General features: G+C 37.2%; 1 protein-coding gene and 1 pseudogene across 5 annotated transcripts in view; one reads left to right on the plus strand and one right to left on the minus strand.

Moving 5' to 3' along the window:
• The window catches only part of RIF1 (replication timing regulatory factor 1), a 67,203-nt gene that overhangs the window by 50,126 nt on the left and 930 nt on the right, over positions 1 to 16,147 (minus strand). For all 5 annotated transcript variants that reach the window (XM_035008053.1, XM_035008054.1, XM_035008056.1 and 2 more), the window contains exons 3-9: positions 15,600 to 15,678; positions 11,512 to 11,608; positions 10,403 to 10,530; positions 10,222 to 10,316; positions 8,864 to 9,053; positions 7,032 to 7,124; positions 1,465 to 1,603 (exon numbers count right to left, since the gene is read on the minus strand). In XM_035008053.1, the coding sequence (XP_034863944.1) occupies positions 1,465 to 1,603; positions 7,032 to 7,124; positions 8,864 to 9,053; positions 10,222 to 10,316; positions 10,403 to 10,530; positions 11,512 to 11,608; positions 15,600 to 15,678 (821 nt within the window). The remainder of the gene's footprint in view (positions 1 to 1,464; positions 1,604 to 7,031; positions 7,125 to 8,863; positions 9,054 to 10,221; positions 10,317 to 10,402; positions 10,531 to 11,511; positions 11,609 to 15,599; positions 15,679 to 16,147) is intronic.
• Positions 1,927 to 4,829, plus strand: LOC118012604 (annotated as a pseudogene).

Here is a 16,147-nt window from a genome sequence, read left to right on the forward strand (position 1 = left end):
CCTCTTTCACTCAGGACAATGACAGATACCCAATTTATTTCTTTATCTAGTCTCCCATTCAGCCATTCTACCCAATGAGATTTTAGGGGAAGTGTATGTGGAATTTCTGGAAGGCTCTAGAGAGATGACAGAATAGAAAGACAGGCATCTGATTCCTTAAGATTTCCTAGATCCATTAACACTAGGGATGGACTCTTTAGCTCTGGACTTACTTCAAATGAGATAGCATTTAATTTATCTTCTTTAAGTCATGTCTATTTTATGCTTTAGTCCAGATTTAGTCCAGGACATCAACTTGCATTACTGGTTTATAAATAACAACAACAAAAAAGGTAACATTTACACTTAAAATTTGTGCCTGGCAATGCACTATCAATATTTTCAGTAAAATTATAGTTAATGAAAATAATCACCTTACAAAACACACTAAAAAGGGGAAGAGAAAGGATTATTAATTGTCTTTGGCAGAGAAAAAATACAGGATGAAATTAATATTATGTAGCAGATCTTATAAACATACAGTATTCATTATATCTAAGATTACCCAATTAAGTAAGTATTCCTACTGACCTACTTTTGGGCTATATACTTTCTCATATATACAGCTGACCTTTGAACATGGGTTTGAATTGCATGTGTCCACTTATACAGATTTTTTTTTTTATACAATACTGCAAATGTATTTTCTCTTCCTTATGATTTTCCTAACATTTCTCTAGTTTACTTTATCGTAAGACTAGAGTATATAATACATATAATATACAAAATATGGGTTATCGACAGTTTATGTTATTTTTAAGGCTTCTGGTCAACAGTGGGCTATCTGTAGTTAAATTTGGGGGGAGTGAAAAGTTATATGCAGTGGGACGCTGGCATCCCTAAGCCTCCCTTGTTCAAGGGTCAACTGTATATCAAACACCTCCACTAGACAACAGGAAGATAAAGTTAAGGTAAATCAAAAGGAATCACCTGGAAATATTAATAGTAAAAACCCACTATTAGGCACTGTTCTAAAGGTCCTGAGAGAAAAACGTTTTATCAGTCATGCTTCATAGCAATCACAAGTGCTTCCTATCATCTAATGGCTATAAATGACCTTTGATAAATTAATCTCTCTAAAATAGGGATAGTACTTTGTATCTCAGATCTATTGTGATGATTAAATTAGAGGTACTCAAAGTGCTCAACTAAGTGCTGGAATATACTAAAAAAACCACAAATGGTATCTGTCACTTTAATTTTTGAAATAGCTTAAAACAAATTTTCTATCTGTGATTTTCAATAATGCCTAAGCTTTTTAATTCTATTTTTGGCTATAAGTTTATTCCCTTAAAATTAAAAAAATATATATATTCAATAGGTTAAGTTTCAATATAAAATCCAAAAAAATCAGAAAGGCTTTGTTCTTTTCATCTTGAGTAAAATCCATAGAAAAATCAAAATTTTAAGACATTACTTACTTACCTGGATTCAAAGCAAAATTATCTATTAAACTCTTCCAAGCAATAAAAGCTATTTTTTTAATCATGGGTGCTCCACTGCGAAATCCTAGTTCTTCCAGCTGTAATAGAGAATTAATGAAACTCCCACTTCGATGCAAGGTCTAAAAATGAAAAATCAAAACAAAGTTATTTACCTTCCTAAAACAACATATAGGTACTATTATTATTCATTTATCTAATTCATTCAGTGTTAGCTATGTAAAGTCTTAAAGTTCAAAATGTACTGGATTCTGCGTACACATTCAAAACTCAAGATCACAAAATATAATGCTCCATGAATAAGTAATGCATAAATGCATAAAACAGAACATTTCTAAACATTAGAGAAAATTAGGAAGATAAATCCCGAAGTTTACCAACATAATACCAAGTAAAAATGGTATCCATATAAAAAAAAAACCTAGTACTTATGAAAAAATAAGAAATGTTGAACCTTGAAACTAAAGAAAACCCAGTTTTCAAATACACTGAAATAAACAGGAAAAAGTTAAGGGAAAAAGGGACAAATGACAAGTAATGTATCGCAAGGAAACAAACATTAAAACATGAAACGTTAGCAACTGTAGCTATAAATCACAATAAACTGAACAGCATATAAACATTAACAAAAAATAACTTGCTTAAAAAATCCAAGAATCCCTAAGAAAGCTACTAGCAACCGCAGAGATCAACACACAAAAATCAGCTGTTTCTACACAAGGGCAACTAACAATCTGAAAAAGAAATTAAGTAAGCAATTCCATTTACATTAGCACCTAAAAGAATTAAATACTTAGGAATAAATCTAACCAAGGAGGTGAAAGGCTTGTACTAAAAGCTACAAAATACTGCTGAAAAACATTTTAAAGGACCTAAATGGAAAACCATCCCACGTTCAAGTACAGAAAATTTTAATACCATTAAAATGTCAATATTACACAGAGCAATCTACAGATTCAAAACAATCTCTATTAAAAGTACAGCAGCCTTCTTCACAAAAAAGAAAAGCCAATCTTCAAATTCATTATGGAATTGCAAAGAGCCCCAAACAGACATCAATTTTGAAAGAGTAAGTTTGGAGAACTCACACTTCTTGCCTTCCAAACTTACTTCAAAACTGAAGTAATTAAAACATATGGTAATGGCATAAAGATAAACATACAGACCAATGGAACAGAGATTCCCCAAAATAAAACCTTCACATATGCTGTCAATTGGTTTTTCTTTTCTTTTTTTTTTTTTATTTATCTGGGGCTAGGGGAGAGGAGGGAGTCTCAAGCAGACTCTGCACTGAGTGTGAAATCCCACGTTGGGCTCCATCTCATGACCCTAAGATCATGACCTGAGACAAAATCAAGAGTCACACTTAACCAATTGTGCCACTTACGTGTCCCTGCTGTCAACTGATTTTTCTTTCTTTTTTTGCTTTTAAAGATTTATTTATTCATGAGACAGAGAGAGAGAGAGGCAAAGGGAGAAGCAGGCTCTCTGCAGAGCAGGAAGCTCAACGCAGGACTCGATCCCAGCACCCCGGGATCACGACTTGAGCCAAAGGCAGAGGCTTAACCTACCAAGCCACCCAGGCGCCCCTTATTTTTCAACAAGGGTGCCAAGACCATTCATTATACAAGGACCATTCTTTTCAACAAATGGTGCTGCAAAATTGAATATCCACCTGCAAAAGAATGAGAACTAGACCCTTGCCTTATACCACATACAAAAATAAACTCAAAATGGATCAAAGATAGAAACTTCTGCAAACTAGAACTATAAATATCCTCCAAGAATACAGAGGGAAAAAGATTCATGACATTGGATTTGACAACTTCATGGCTATGACACCAAAAGCACAGACAATGAAAGAAAAAAATTCTAATTTATATTGGACTTCATTAAAAACTTTTGTGCACCAAAGGATATTATCAAGTGAAAAGACAACATTACAGAATGGGAAAAAAAATATTTGAAAATCACATATCTGATACGGGATTAATAATCCAAAATAAAGAACTCCTACAACTGAACAATAAAACCAAACCACCCAATTAAAAAATGGGCAAAGGTGGGATGCCTGGGTGGCTCAGTCGGTTAAGTGTCTGCCTTCAGCTCAGGTCATGATCGCAGGGTCCTGGGATCAAGCCCCACATTGGGCTCTCTGATCAGCAGAGAGCCTGCTTCTCTCTCTCTCCCCCTCTCCTGCTCCCCCTGCTTGTATGTGCATGCACGCGCTTCTCTGTCAAATAAATAAAATCTTTAAAAAAAAAATTTTTTTTTTAAATGGGCAAAGGGGGCGCCTGGGTGGCTAAGTTGTTAAGTGTCTGCCTTTGGCTCGGGTCATGATCCCTATGTCTTGGGATCAGGCCCCGCACCAGGCTCCCTGCTCGTCTGGAGGCCTGCTTCTCCCTCTCCCACTGCCCCTGCTTGTGTTCCTGCTCTCACTATCTCTGTCTCTGTCAAATAAATAAATAAAATCTTAAAAAAAAAAAAAAATGGGCAAAGGCTTTCCTGCCCTGGGTTCTGGGCAGTCAGCTCTTAGGTCTCGGAGACCAAAATACTTAGGGCTTCTTTGAGCCCAGGTGGCTGGTCTGCAGTCACCACGCCACAAAACAACTTATTGAGTTACATCATAACTGCTATGGATATCACTTGGATCACCATGAGAAAAAGAGAAAGAAGAAAAGTCAAGAGGCTCATGAATGTTCAAAGGCAGCAGATGAAGGCTAAGCACTACCATAAACAGCACCATACTGAGAAAAAGCAAAAAATACTATTAAGATGCAAGAAAAGGGAAACACCAAACTAAAGAACGATGAAAAGATTCCACAGGAACAGTACCTGCCTATCTACAGGACACAGAGAGACAGTCCTGAGCCAAAATACTTTCAAATATAGTTAAAACCAAAAAGGGAAAGCAGGAAAATGGGGAGACTCTATGCTCAAGGTTCATGCCCAGGGAGAAACAAATATTAAGTTACTTGAATAGGACAGAGAAACAAGAGAGCATAAAAGAGGTTGTTTACTGTTACTAAAGTCCGCTCCATTGAAAATAGCTTTGTATGAAAACCACCTAAATATGATTCATTAGGCCAATGGTTTATGTTTCAAGAAGGCCCATATAACAGGTCTTAGACTGAAAGTCACCTTTTACCTCTCAATATATGGTGTAAACAAAAACTCATCCCCACTATATACAACCTTGGTTATTACTACCAAAGGTACTGTCAATGACACAGATGTGAGCAAGCTGGGTCTTGTAACACAAAGAGGTAAGGTTATTTGGGAGAAATATATCCAGGTTACTAACAATCCTGAAAATGATGGTTCATAAATGCGGTCTTACTGGCTTAACAGCAGTTTCATACAAGTAACTCCTTACAATCGTTACTGAAGATGGCACACCAATCAGGAAAACCACCACTACTGTGACTGTTTCTCAATTATTACCCAACAGCCTTATAAGTCTGCAATCATCAAGAGAACTATTTATCATAGTCAAAAACATTAAAATGGCCCAGTTTTACAAAACAGAACAAAATTTCCTGGAATGGCCAACATACCAAAAACCAAAAAATAAGTTCGGCAAGGAAAAACTAGAAGCACCTGAGTGGCTCAGCCAGTTAAGCATCCAGCTCTTGATTTCAGCTCAGGTCATGATCTCAGGATCCTGTGTCAGGCTCCTCACTCAGTTGGCAGTCTGCTGGAGATTCTCTTTCCCTCTCCCTCTGCCCCTCCCCCTCAAGCACTCTCTAAAATAAACAAATAAATCCTTAAAAGAAAAGAAAAACTAGAAAGAACCCTAGTGTTGTTACTGGTAGGAATGTGAAATAGTGCGCCCACTGTGGAAAACAATTTGGAGGTGTCTCTAAAAGTTAAGTACAGAACTACCATTATGACCCAGCAATTCCATTCTTACACATATATCCAAAAGAATGAAAAGCACAGAATCCAACATATATTTGTACATCAATGTTTACAGCAACATTATTCACAATAGCCGAAATGTAAAAATATGCCAAGTGTCTATCAACAAATGAATAAACAAAAATGAGTTATAGAGTGAATATTATTCAGCCCTAAGAATGAAATTTAATTAAGTGCTTGCTACATGATTAGAATTTGAAAAAATTATGTCTTTGCATAAGCCATACACAGAAGGACAAATAGTGCATGATTCCACTTATGTGGGATGCCTACTATTAGCAAATCCAGAGACAGCAGACAGAACAGCAGTTACCAGGGGCTGGGGGTGGGGAAGTAGGAGGAGTTATATGTATAAAGTTGCTGGGAGATGATGATAAAATTTTGGGTACAGATAGTGACAATTTTTTTTTTTTTTTAAGATTTTATTTATTTATTCATGAGAGAGAGAGAGAGGCAGAGGGAGAAGCAGGCTCCCAAGGAGCAGGGAGCCCGATGCGGGACTCGATCCCAGGACCCTGGGATCATGACCTGAGCTGAAGGCAGACGCTTAACCATCTGAGCCACCCAGGCGCCCAGATAGTGACAATGTTTACACAACTCGCATACGTATTCAATGGCACTGAACTGTACACTTACGATGATTATGTTTATTTACCACAATAAAGAAAAACACATCCCTTCCCCTCAAAAAAAAAAAAAAACCCCCCACAAACAAACAAAACACCTGGCTTAAAGATAGAACATATGGTCAATCCTCACGATCCACTAAAGTTCTATAAAGTCCACTGCAAACACTGTTAGCAAGTACTGAGCCACTGCTCCTAGGAAAGATGCAGGATTAGGTTCCTACAAGAACCTTTTCTGTCAACCAATCGAACTCAACCTTGTTTTCTATTTATTTCTGTTTAATGACACTGTATGTATTGTTGACTCACTAACACTGAACTCACAGCCAACACCACTGTTACTCATGCCTAAACAGAGCTTATGTAACACATGTAATTTCTCCCTAGGGCACATCAGTCTCCTAGTGCTTAGGAACTACAGACAACATTTTGGCACTAAGCCTGGGGGCCATTTGAAACTAAATTCACCAAGAAGAAGCACAAAACGTGGGAAATGTGTCATTAAGTGGATTTATGAAAAGGACTTTTTTTTTTTTTTAAAGATTTTATTTATTTGAGAGAGCATCAGAGTCATCCCGAAAAAGGACATCTGTCTTAAAAAGAACACTGAGGGGCACCTGGGTGGCTCAGTCGGTTAAACATCTGCCTTTGGTTCAGGTCATGATCCCAGCCAGGGTCCTGGGATCAAGCCCTACGTCGGGTTCCCCGCTCAGCAGGGGAGTCAGCTTCTCCCTCTCCCTCTGCCCCGGCTCATGTTACGCGCATGCGCACAAGCATTATCTTGCTCTACCTCAGCTGAGAACCTGCACACCAGGGGACTCAAATTATGCCACTCTGCAGGTTTGCAACCGACTGGAAAAGCAGCAGAAGTACTTATTGTGGGTTTGCAAACAAATTTTAGTGAACAGCTAAATTTACATATGTGGCATGCATGAATAATGTAAAGTTAAGAAATGAAAGGGTCTCGCAGGTATAAACTGTGAACTATTAACTATAAACTTACCTTCCCAAGAAGTCTGACAAACAAAGGCCACAATTTTAACACATAAGTCTCATTCTTACTCATAAATAGCTTTTGGAGTTCTGAAAGTAATTTCTGTAAACAAAAGCAAAAATATTTACCAAAAACACTCTTGAAAAAACAAAATACGCAGTATCAGACTGTATTAGTTGAATTAACTTTTCCCAATATTTTATTAGAAAAACTTTCATGTATATAGCAAAGCTGAAAGTTTTACAGTGGAAGTCCAAATATAAATATAGTTAACATCTTACTATGCCTGTCTTATAAATCTGACCATTATTCCATCCATCAATTCAGCTTAATTTTTTTCTACCAATATACTTCTCCCTGAAAACTTCAGCATATATATCATTAGAGTTAAAATAGTAATGTTTTATTTTCCACTCTTAAAAATACATTAAAGCGCCTGGGTGGCTCAGTCGTTAAGCGTCTGCCTTCAGCTCAGGTCATGATCCCGGGGTCCTGGGATCGAGCCCCACATCGGGCTCCTTACTCAGTGGGGAGTCTGCTTCTCTCTCCCTCTGCTGTCTGTCAAATAAATAAAATCTTCAAAAAAAATCTAAATACATTAATAGCTTCATAGGTAACAGCTGAGAACATTTTAGGTCAAATTTATAAAGAATTTTATATATGCTCTTAGAAAATTAATAAACTTATCAAAATAAAAAAACTTGCAAAGACACTGGAGCTACTTTATTAGGCTCCAAACATTCCCATGAGGCCTCCTGAATTTTAAAAAATAAACAAAATCCCAGGTTTTAAAATTGGGAAGGCTCCCTCATGTCACCTAGATGACTGAAGTTATCTCTAAACTAGTTTCCCTTCTTCTACTCAACTTCTCTAGAGACTATTCTCAACACCGGCACAGTGATCCCTTTAAAGCCCAAGTCAGTACATATAAACACTCCTAGACTCAAAACCTTCAAATAAGGTTTTCAATATAAGCCAGAGGAAAAAAAAATGCATTGCAATACCGACAAGGTCCTATGTGATTTGGCTGTTTCTCTGACATCATCTCTTAATCCTCTCATCCTCATTCACTCTATCATACTGCACTTGCCCAGTGTTCACTGAACAGCAACACAAAACCATCAGAGCAGGGCCTTTGCTCTCATGGTTCCTCCTGCCTAGAATGAGCTTACTCCCTATCATCCAAGTAGCTAATTCCTGTACCACTTTCAAATCACTGTTTAAATATCCTATTGTTTTTCCTTCCCTGACCATACCCTTCCTCTCCAATGGCACTCTCCATCTAGTCTCTATGGTTCTCCATAATCTTCTTCACTGAATATACTATATTCTCTACTGCCTCTCCCACTAGACAATAAGCTCCACAAGTTCCTTTTGTTCACTGCTATGTTGTCTAAAACAATGTCCGGCATATACATGCTCAATAAATATTTGTTACAAGAACAATGGTAGAAAAGCCTAAAACCTGAGGCAAGTAATAACTTTAGGAAATTGTACACATTACACACACTTATGTGCTTTAAATTTATACCTATTGGGATTATGTTAAAACCCAAATAGTACTGAAATCAGTTAATATTCTCCCTTTTCCAGAAATGCAATTCCTTTCAATCACTATTCACTGGGGATGAAATAAAATGCTTGTATCCTGCAAACACCAAATGAAACAGCTCCCTCCCCTAAACTAGTAGTGTGCCCATACTAACTTAAGCAATTACTTATGTTTTGTTAAAAGTGGAACTTCCTAGATCATAATGCAGTTATTCTACTATGAGCCCTATGCTTGGGCCAGAAACTTTCAATGCAGTATCCAAAAAATCCTTACACAAAATAATACTTACAGTAGTCATAAGCTGCTCTGTGATAGATGCTATTTCTTGTTGTTTCTGAAGCAACAATGGCATTCCCATCTCTAGAGCAGTTGCTCCCCGCAAATGTACCTTTTGAGCTGAATGAACCACTAAAGGTATGACCAGTTTTGCCCACCTAATTGACTCTTCTCCCATTTGAACTGGGGCTTGTTCAATTAGCCTATAATAGAGAAATCAATGAAATTAGCTTGACCTCACCTTTTATGTCTAAACTACCAGGAAAATAAGCAGCACACAGAAATATGCCTAGTACCATCCATTTTAGAATATATACATATATGCATTCACGCAGATGTAATTTTTACTTACTGATTTGTACATTTTCATATTATTTTTATAAATTTTAAAAATAAGAACACACCATTTATCTTCAGATTATTATTTAAAATATTGATTTTTTTTTTAAAATACAGGTAAATTCAACTTTCTTTTAGAAGACAGCCAGAGAGGGGCACCTGGGTGGCTCAGTCAGTTAAGAGTCTGCCTTCGGCTCAGGTCATGATCCCAGGGTCCTGGGATCCAGCCCCGCATCACATAGGGCTCCCTGCTCAGTGGGGAGCCTGCTTCTCCCTCTCCCTCTGCCCCTTCTCACCCCTGTTCCTGCTCTCTAATAAATAAATAAAATCTTAATAAAAAAGAAGATAGCCAGAGAACTGTGACCTAGTGTGAGCATCATTCAGGACGTCAGAACACTAAATAGTTAAAGTAAATAGCTCAATACAGAAAACTTTAAAAGAATGAAAAACTGGGTAAGATAAACCACACCAACAAAGTTTTTGTGCTGTTAGCATGTCCTTGAAAGAGCAGGGATGGATAGAAAGAAGGTAGAGCATTTTCCTATTCTCCCATCTGCTGCTAGTCACTGTTAATGCCTTCTTATATACCCCCTATAGCCTACTTGGGAGCCCATTATTTTTTAAACCCTTGGAAAAGCTTTAATGGAAATAATTTTTAAAATCAGAATGTCAGCAGCAGCAACATAACCAAGACTTTATTTTTACGTACGCTCTACACCCAACATGGGGCTTGGACTCTGGACCCCAAGATCAAGAGGAGAATGCTCTACCAAGGGAACCAGCCAGGCACCCCAACCAAGACTTCATTTTTAGGACTCAGTAAAAATAAAGACAGACAAAAAATAAACAAACCTAGTAACTTAAATATATCTACTTCCTTCTTTTTACTGTTACCTTTTTTCCTTGAGACTTTTAGTTTAGAAGACATTGTGTTCTTTTAATGGCTAATTCATATCCTAGTCCCCAAAGTCCACTCCTTGAAGTAAATTCTAAATTTACTGAAATTATTCTTCCCAAACAGCAAATTCATACCTTATGATGACATTTAATGCTTCATAATCAACAACAGCAGAATGCACCTCTCCTCTATTAAATATTATTTCTAATGAATCAATTATACTGGATACCTAAAAGACAGAACCAAATAAATACAAATAAGCCTAAGTTTTTAAAGTGGCATGTAGTTAAGAAAACATACAAAAACCATACTCACTCCTCTGCCAATGACTTCACCAGGAAACGTCTGCTTGGATATCACCCAAAGTGCCCTAGTACGTACATTTTTGTCTGGGCTTTTAACACTATCATTCAATTTTAAAAGCAGTTCTTGAATATCTGTCTCTGAAAAACAAGCAGCCTTAATTATGTGGAACAGTTTGCATCCTTTAAAATCTCAAATACAGAAACAAAAAAACAACATACTCTTCATTGTCAAAAAATTAAATGCATATCCGAAGAAAAGGATCAGTGAACCAATGCTAATATCAAATTTCTTCCCAAAACACAAAACTTAGGTCAGATAGGAAGGTATATTCAGAGAAAACAAACAGTATACTCAATTTGTGCAACTGAAAAATTTCACAGGCATCATTATAGTTTTAAACATATAAGAAAATTTTTGGCAAGATGTTACAAATCCTAAACCTCTGCTCTAAAATGAACTTCTATTTTACATTGGGAACATCTAAAAAAGGAAGGGCATAAACTTTACCATCAGAAAAGAAGATGGTAATAACTTTCAGGCATCCTTATTCCCTGTCCCGGATTTCCCACTCTCTAAAGATCACCTTCTAGGTTTCCATTAAAATGGTAAACTATAGAGCGGTAATTAAGATTATTTGAAAACTTAGCTACTTTGGGGTCCAAATTATCCCAGTACCACTTTGTAAAAGAACTTCTCAATTCAGCATGTTCCTTAGTGTGTATGCTTGTTTTATATAATAAATAACCATCTAAATTCCTATTACCTTCCAAAGCAGATATGCTTTATATAAAGGAGAAGGTTCAGTTTTTTGTTACAATCATTTTAAAATAGATTTATATTCTTTTAGAGCAAATTTTGTAGTATCAGATTTAAAGCTATGTCTAGAAAAAAAGAAATCTTCTAGAAGATGATTATCAAAACATTATTTCTTTCTCAAAAGCAAATCCTAAACTACAAGTTACAAAACTAATAGAGAAGTAACAGTACTTTTAACATATCAAACCATATTTATAAACTCTAAAAATATTTTTTCTGGGTCACAGTGGGTGTCAGACACTCCCAGGCCAAGCGCCAAAATATAAACTCTAAAAATACTACGTCATAATAAATTTAACTACCTGATAATCCTGAGGTAATTTTGGGATTATATAAGCAAAACCCCAAGGCCTGTAGAGCAGCACAACTGAGGTCTGAATTCTGACTGGAAATGTGAATCTACAAAAACAAAAAGCACATTTGTTATAAACAATTAAAACTGTAAATAAACTCTCAGAGAACAAAAATCAACCAGAAAATTAAAAAAAAATTATGTTTAATCCAATCAATCAACAAATGTTTGAGAGCAGATATAGGAATAAAATCAGGAAGCCATATGTATATAGCTTGGCAAACAAAGGAAGAAGAGCACTAGAAAGAGAAAACATAAAACAGAATGTTTCTGGGGCGCCTGGGTGGCTCAGTTGGTTAAGCGACTGCCTTCGGCTCAGGTCATGATCCTGGAGTCCCGGGATCGAGTCCCGCATCGGGCTCCCTGCTTGGCAGGGGGTCTGCTTCACCCTCTGACCCTCCCCCCTTTCATGCTCTCTCTCTCATTCTCTCTCAAATAAATAAATAAAATCTTAAAAAAAAAAAAAAAGAATGTTTCTGGGCGCCTGGGTGGCTCAGTCAGTTGGGCGACTGCCTTCGGCTCAGGTCATGATCCTGGAGTCCCTGGATCGAGTCCCGCATTGGGCTCCCTGCTTGGCAGGGAGTCTGCTTCACCCTCTGACCCTCCTCGCTCTCATATGGTTTCTTTCTCTCTCAAATAAATAAATAAAATCTTAAAAAAAAAAGAATGTTTCTCTTAAAAGAAGAGCCAACAAATGGGAAATGCTGACGACACCTCCACAAAAAAAAAAGAATGTTTCTCTTAAAAGAAGAGCCAACAAATGGAAAATGCTGACGACACCTCCACAAAAGGTAAGCAAAAGACTCAAAAACAAAAGCTGGCATCCTACTTTATAGTGGAACAGACAGACAGGGGTTGGAATGTAACATTTACGAATGTTGATCTGGAATTTAAAGCCCAACCCATATTACGTATGTAAAAGCTCTAAAATCCCAAACCTGTCAAAGGCAGTCTTGCTATATTCCCCAACCCTCCGTTTATTTGTAACTCTGTATTTTTCTTGGTACCATTTCCTATTTCAAAGTGATTTATCTTCAAATCCCCCCACTGCTCTGAATCATATATCCAAGGAATCCTCAGGTATTTGCTGCTCTTGAGCAGGAAAAGTAAGTATATGAATAGACACTTCCCTAGGGCACCCCTTTTATATAATTATTCAAATGAAATACAAAAAACCAAACACTGGAGCATAAGATATATTAAAACAACCAATTCTGGGGTGCCTGGGTGGCTCAGTCATTACGTGTCTGCCTTCGGCTCAGGTCATGATCCCAGGGTCCTGGGATGGAGCCCCACATTGGGCTCCCTGCTCGGCGGGAGGCCTACTTCTCCCTCTCCCTCTCCCTGCTTGTGTTCCCTCTCTCGCTGTGTCTCTCTCTGTCAAATAAATAAATAAAATCTTTAAAAAATAAAAAAAATAATAAAAAATAAAACAACCAATTCAGACAACCACAGAAAGACAGCATTAAATACCTAAGACTGAGAGCTACTACTGTATCTCCTGGAGAATAGCTAGCTGTGATCAACTTTTTAAATTAAATATATATTGCCTGGGGGTGCCTGGGTGGCTCAGTCATTAAGCATCTGCCCAGAGTCCTGGGATCAAGCCCCATAGGGCATGGGGTTCCCTGCTGGGCGGGAAGCCTGCTTCTCCCTCTCCCCTTGCTTGTGTTCCCTCTCTCGTTGTATCCCTGTCAAATAAGTAAAATCCTTTTTTAAAAAAACCTGTTCTTTGAAAAAAAAAAAATACACACACACACACATTGCCTCAAAGTATTCTGTAACAGTGTTGTCCTCAAGAATGTTGTGGGTGGGTATGCACCCCAATGTTCATAGCAGCAATGTCTGCAATAGCCAAACTGTGCAAAGAGCCGAGATGCCCTTCAACAGATGAATGGATAAAGATGTGGTCCATATATACAATGGAATATTACTCAGCCATCAGAAAAGATGAATACCCAACTTTTACATGAACATGGATGGGACTGGAGGAGATTATGCTAAGTGAAATAAGTCAAGCAGAGAAAGTCAATTATCATATGGTTTCACTTATTTGTGGAACATAAGGAATAACATGGAGGACATTAGGAGAAGGAAGGGAAAAATGGCAGGGGGGAATTGGAGGGAGAGATGAATCATGAGAGACTATGGACTCTGAGAAACAAACAGGATTTTAGAGGGGAGGGGGGAGGGGGGATTGGTTGGCCCGGTGATGGGTATTAAGGAGGGCATGTACTGCATGGAGCACTGGGTGTTATATGAAAACAATGGATCATGGATCACCACATGTAATGTATGGTGACTAAAATAACATAACAAAATAAAATAAAATAAAATAAATAAATAAATAAGAATGTTGTGGGTGGGGCACCTGGGTGGCTCAGTCCTTAAGTGACTGACTCTTGCTTTCAGCTCAGCTCTTGATCTCAGGGTCCTGGGATCTAAGTACCAGTTCTCTCTCTCTCTCCTGTGAGCTCTCCTGAGTGCACTCGCACTCTCCCTCTCTTAAATAAATAAATAAATCTTTGGAGAAAAAAAAATATTGTGGGTTCCAGGGCACCGTCTGACTCTTGATTTCGGCTCAGGTCATAATCTCAGGGTAGTGAGATCGACCCCCTTGTCAGGGAGTCTTCTTGAGATTCTATCCCTCTGTCCCCCCTCCTTCCCCCGCACTCTCTCAAATAATAAATAATAAATAAATCTTAAAAAAAAAATGTTGCGGGTTCCTAGACTCAATACTAACAGAATTGTAAACAACTATATAGAAACAGGTTATATTTCACCTAACCTGGCTCTTGTTCTAAAGGAATTCAATTATCCTTGCAGTGCTTAATAATTCACCCAGAAAGCTTTTGTTGACTGTCAAGCTTCTGTTGACTTTCCTATCATTAACCACCCACATGCTTCCAAATAATTATTCATCAGGCATTTAAGTTACGAACTCTATTAAATAGTGCAAACAACTGAGTTCCTGATCCTACATGTTCTTGAATACCAAATTTATGAAGATGCATGTTTTCATCACATCCTATATATTGCTGAGATGTGGAACATGATAATGAAGAAAAATAGGATAGTATAATTAATATTGTTTAATAATACTATTAATAAGTCCTGAACTACTACACAAAAACTAAGTTCCGGCTTACACAAACAAAAAGCACTGCTGACTGTAACAGGAACACTCCCAGGTAGACTGCCTTAAATGTCTCAACATTTAACTGGAAATCATGCTAAAATGTACACTAAATATGACTGAATACGTCTGTTTAAAAGCACAAAACATGGTCATAAAGTTAAGAACTCTGGAGGTGTAGTTCAACCCCTTCATTCTAAAAACAAGGAATTCAGAAGTTAAGTGTTAAGGACAGTCACAAAGCCACTGTGTACTCAATTGAGGATAAGAACAGAAGTCCGCAGTCTGATGTTAAACTGTAACACCTCCCTACAAATAAGCAAAAAAGATAACCATAATAACGGTTTTTTAACCAGACAAGAGTGGCAAAAACTGACAGTGAGTGAAGGTAAGAAATAAAAATGAATGTTGCCACAAAACAGACCAAAGACAAAATTTCACAATCATTTACTTACAAGTACATTCCTACAAAAAGACAAGAAACATAAAATAATCGCTGTTAACTGCTTTTAAATTAAAAGCACAGGTTTTGTGGGAGTACAGGACTCTTGTCTCAGGTTGGTGAGGTGGAGCCCCACACTGGATGTAGAGATTACTTAAAAAATAAAATCTTTAAAAAAATAAAAGCACAGGTTTTGCATTCACATGGCCGTGGGCAACATTAGGCAAATTAAACCAATTTCTTCTACAAAGTGGGGATTAAAGAGTACCCTCACAGGGACATGGAGGATTAAGTAAGAGAATACGTGCAAGGTAATTAACAAAGTACTCGGATACGTATTAAACACTGAAACAGTACAATGATGATCCTGGCTCTTATTCCATTTCAAAGTTTTTATGAGTTAGCTGGTAAAACTTTTTTTCCCCCACAACAAAAAACTATTCAATAAACAGATACATACTTTTAAAACTCTGAATAGCTGAGGGAGTTTTTTCTCAATTTCCATAATGACTTCTTTTCCATCTTCTCCAGTCATTCGACTTAAAAGCAGAAAGAACACAAGCTTATGCAAATGACACACAAAAGAACCTATAATTACTCCACATACTCGTTTGTATCCTCTTTCTAAAGTTTGTTAAACTTCTACCAAGTTGAACTGGCCCAGTGCTTAAAATACTTCATACTTGTAAATACAACACATCATGCAATATATACGGTCTGAAATTGACGCAAAAAGAACCCTTAAGAAAAACTTGCTCCACAGCGTACACGTTTGGACAATATCACCACGTAAAGAGGGAACACGAAAACCTTAACCAAATTACAAATTTACCAAAAATTTACTAAATTTTTGTCGTTTTGTACCAATTGCTACCCTTTGCGAGCATTTCCAAATAAGTAGATAACTCAGCAAAATAGGATTTTCAGAGAAAAGAATATTGTGAGGCATTTACAGTTACAAATGAAATCCGGGTTATTGCTCTAGAGATTCTGAGTTGCCACACTGTC

The sequence above is a fragment of the Mirounga leonina genome, unplaced genomic scaffold (assembly GCF_011800145.1).
Source record: "Mirounga leonina isolate KUSES-001 unplaced genomic scaffold, KU_Mleo_1.0 Mir_151, whole genome shotgun sequence".
In the NCBI taxonomy this organism is placed as follows: Eukaryota; Metazoa; Chordata; class Mammalia; order Carnivora; family Phocidae; genus Mirounga; species Mirounga leonina.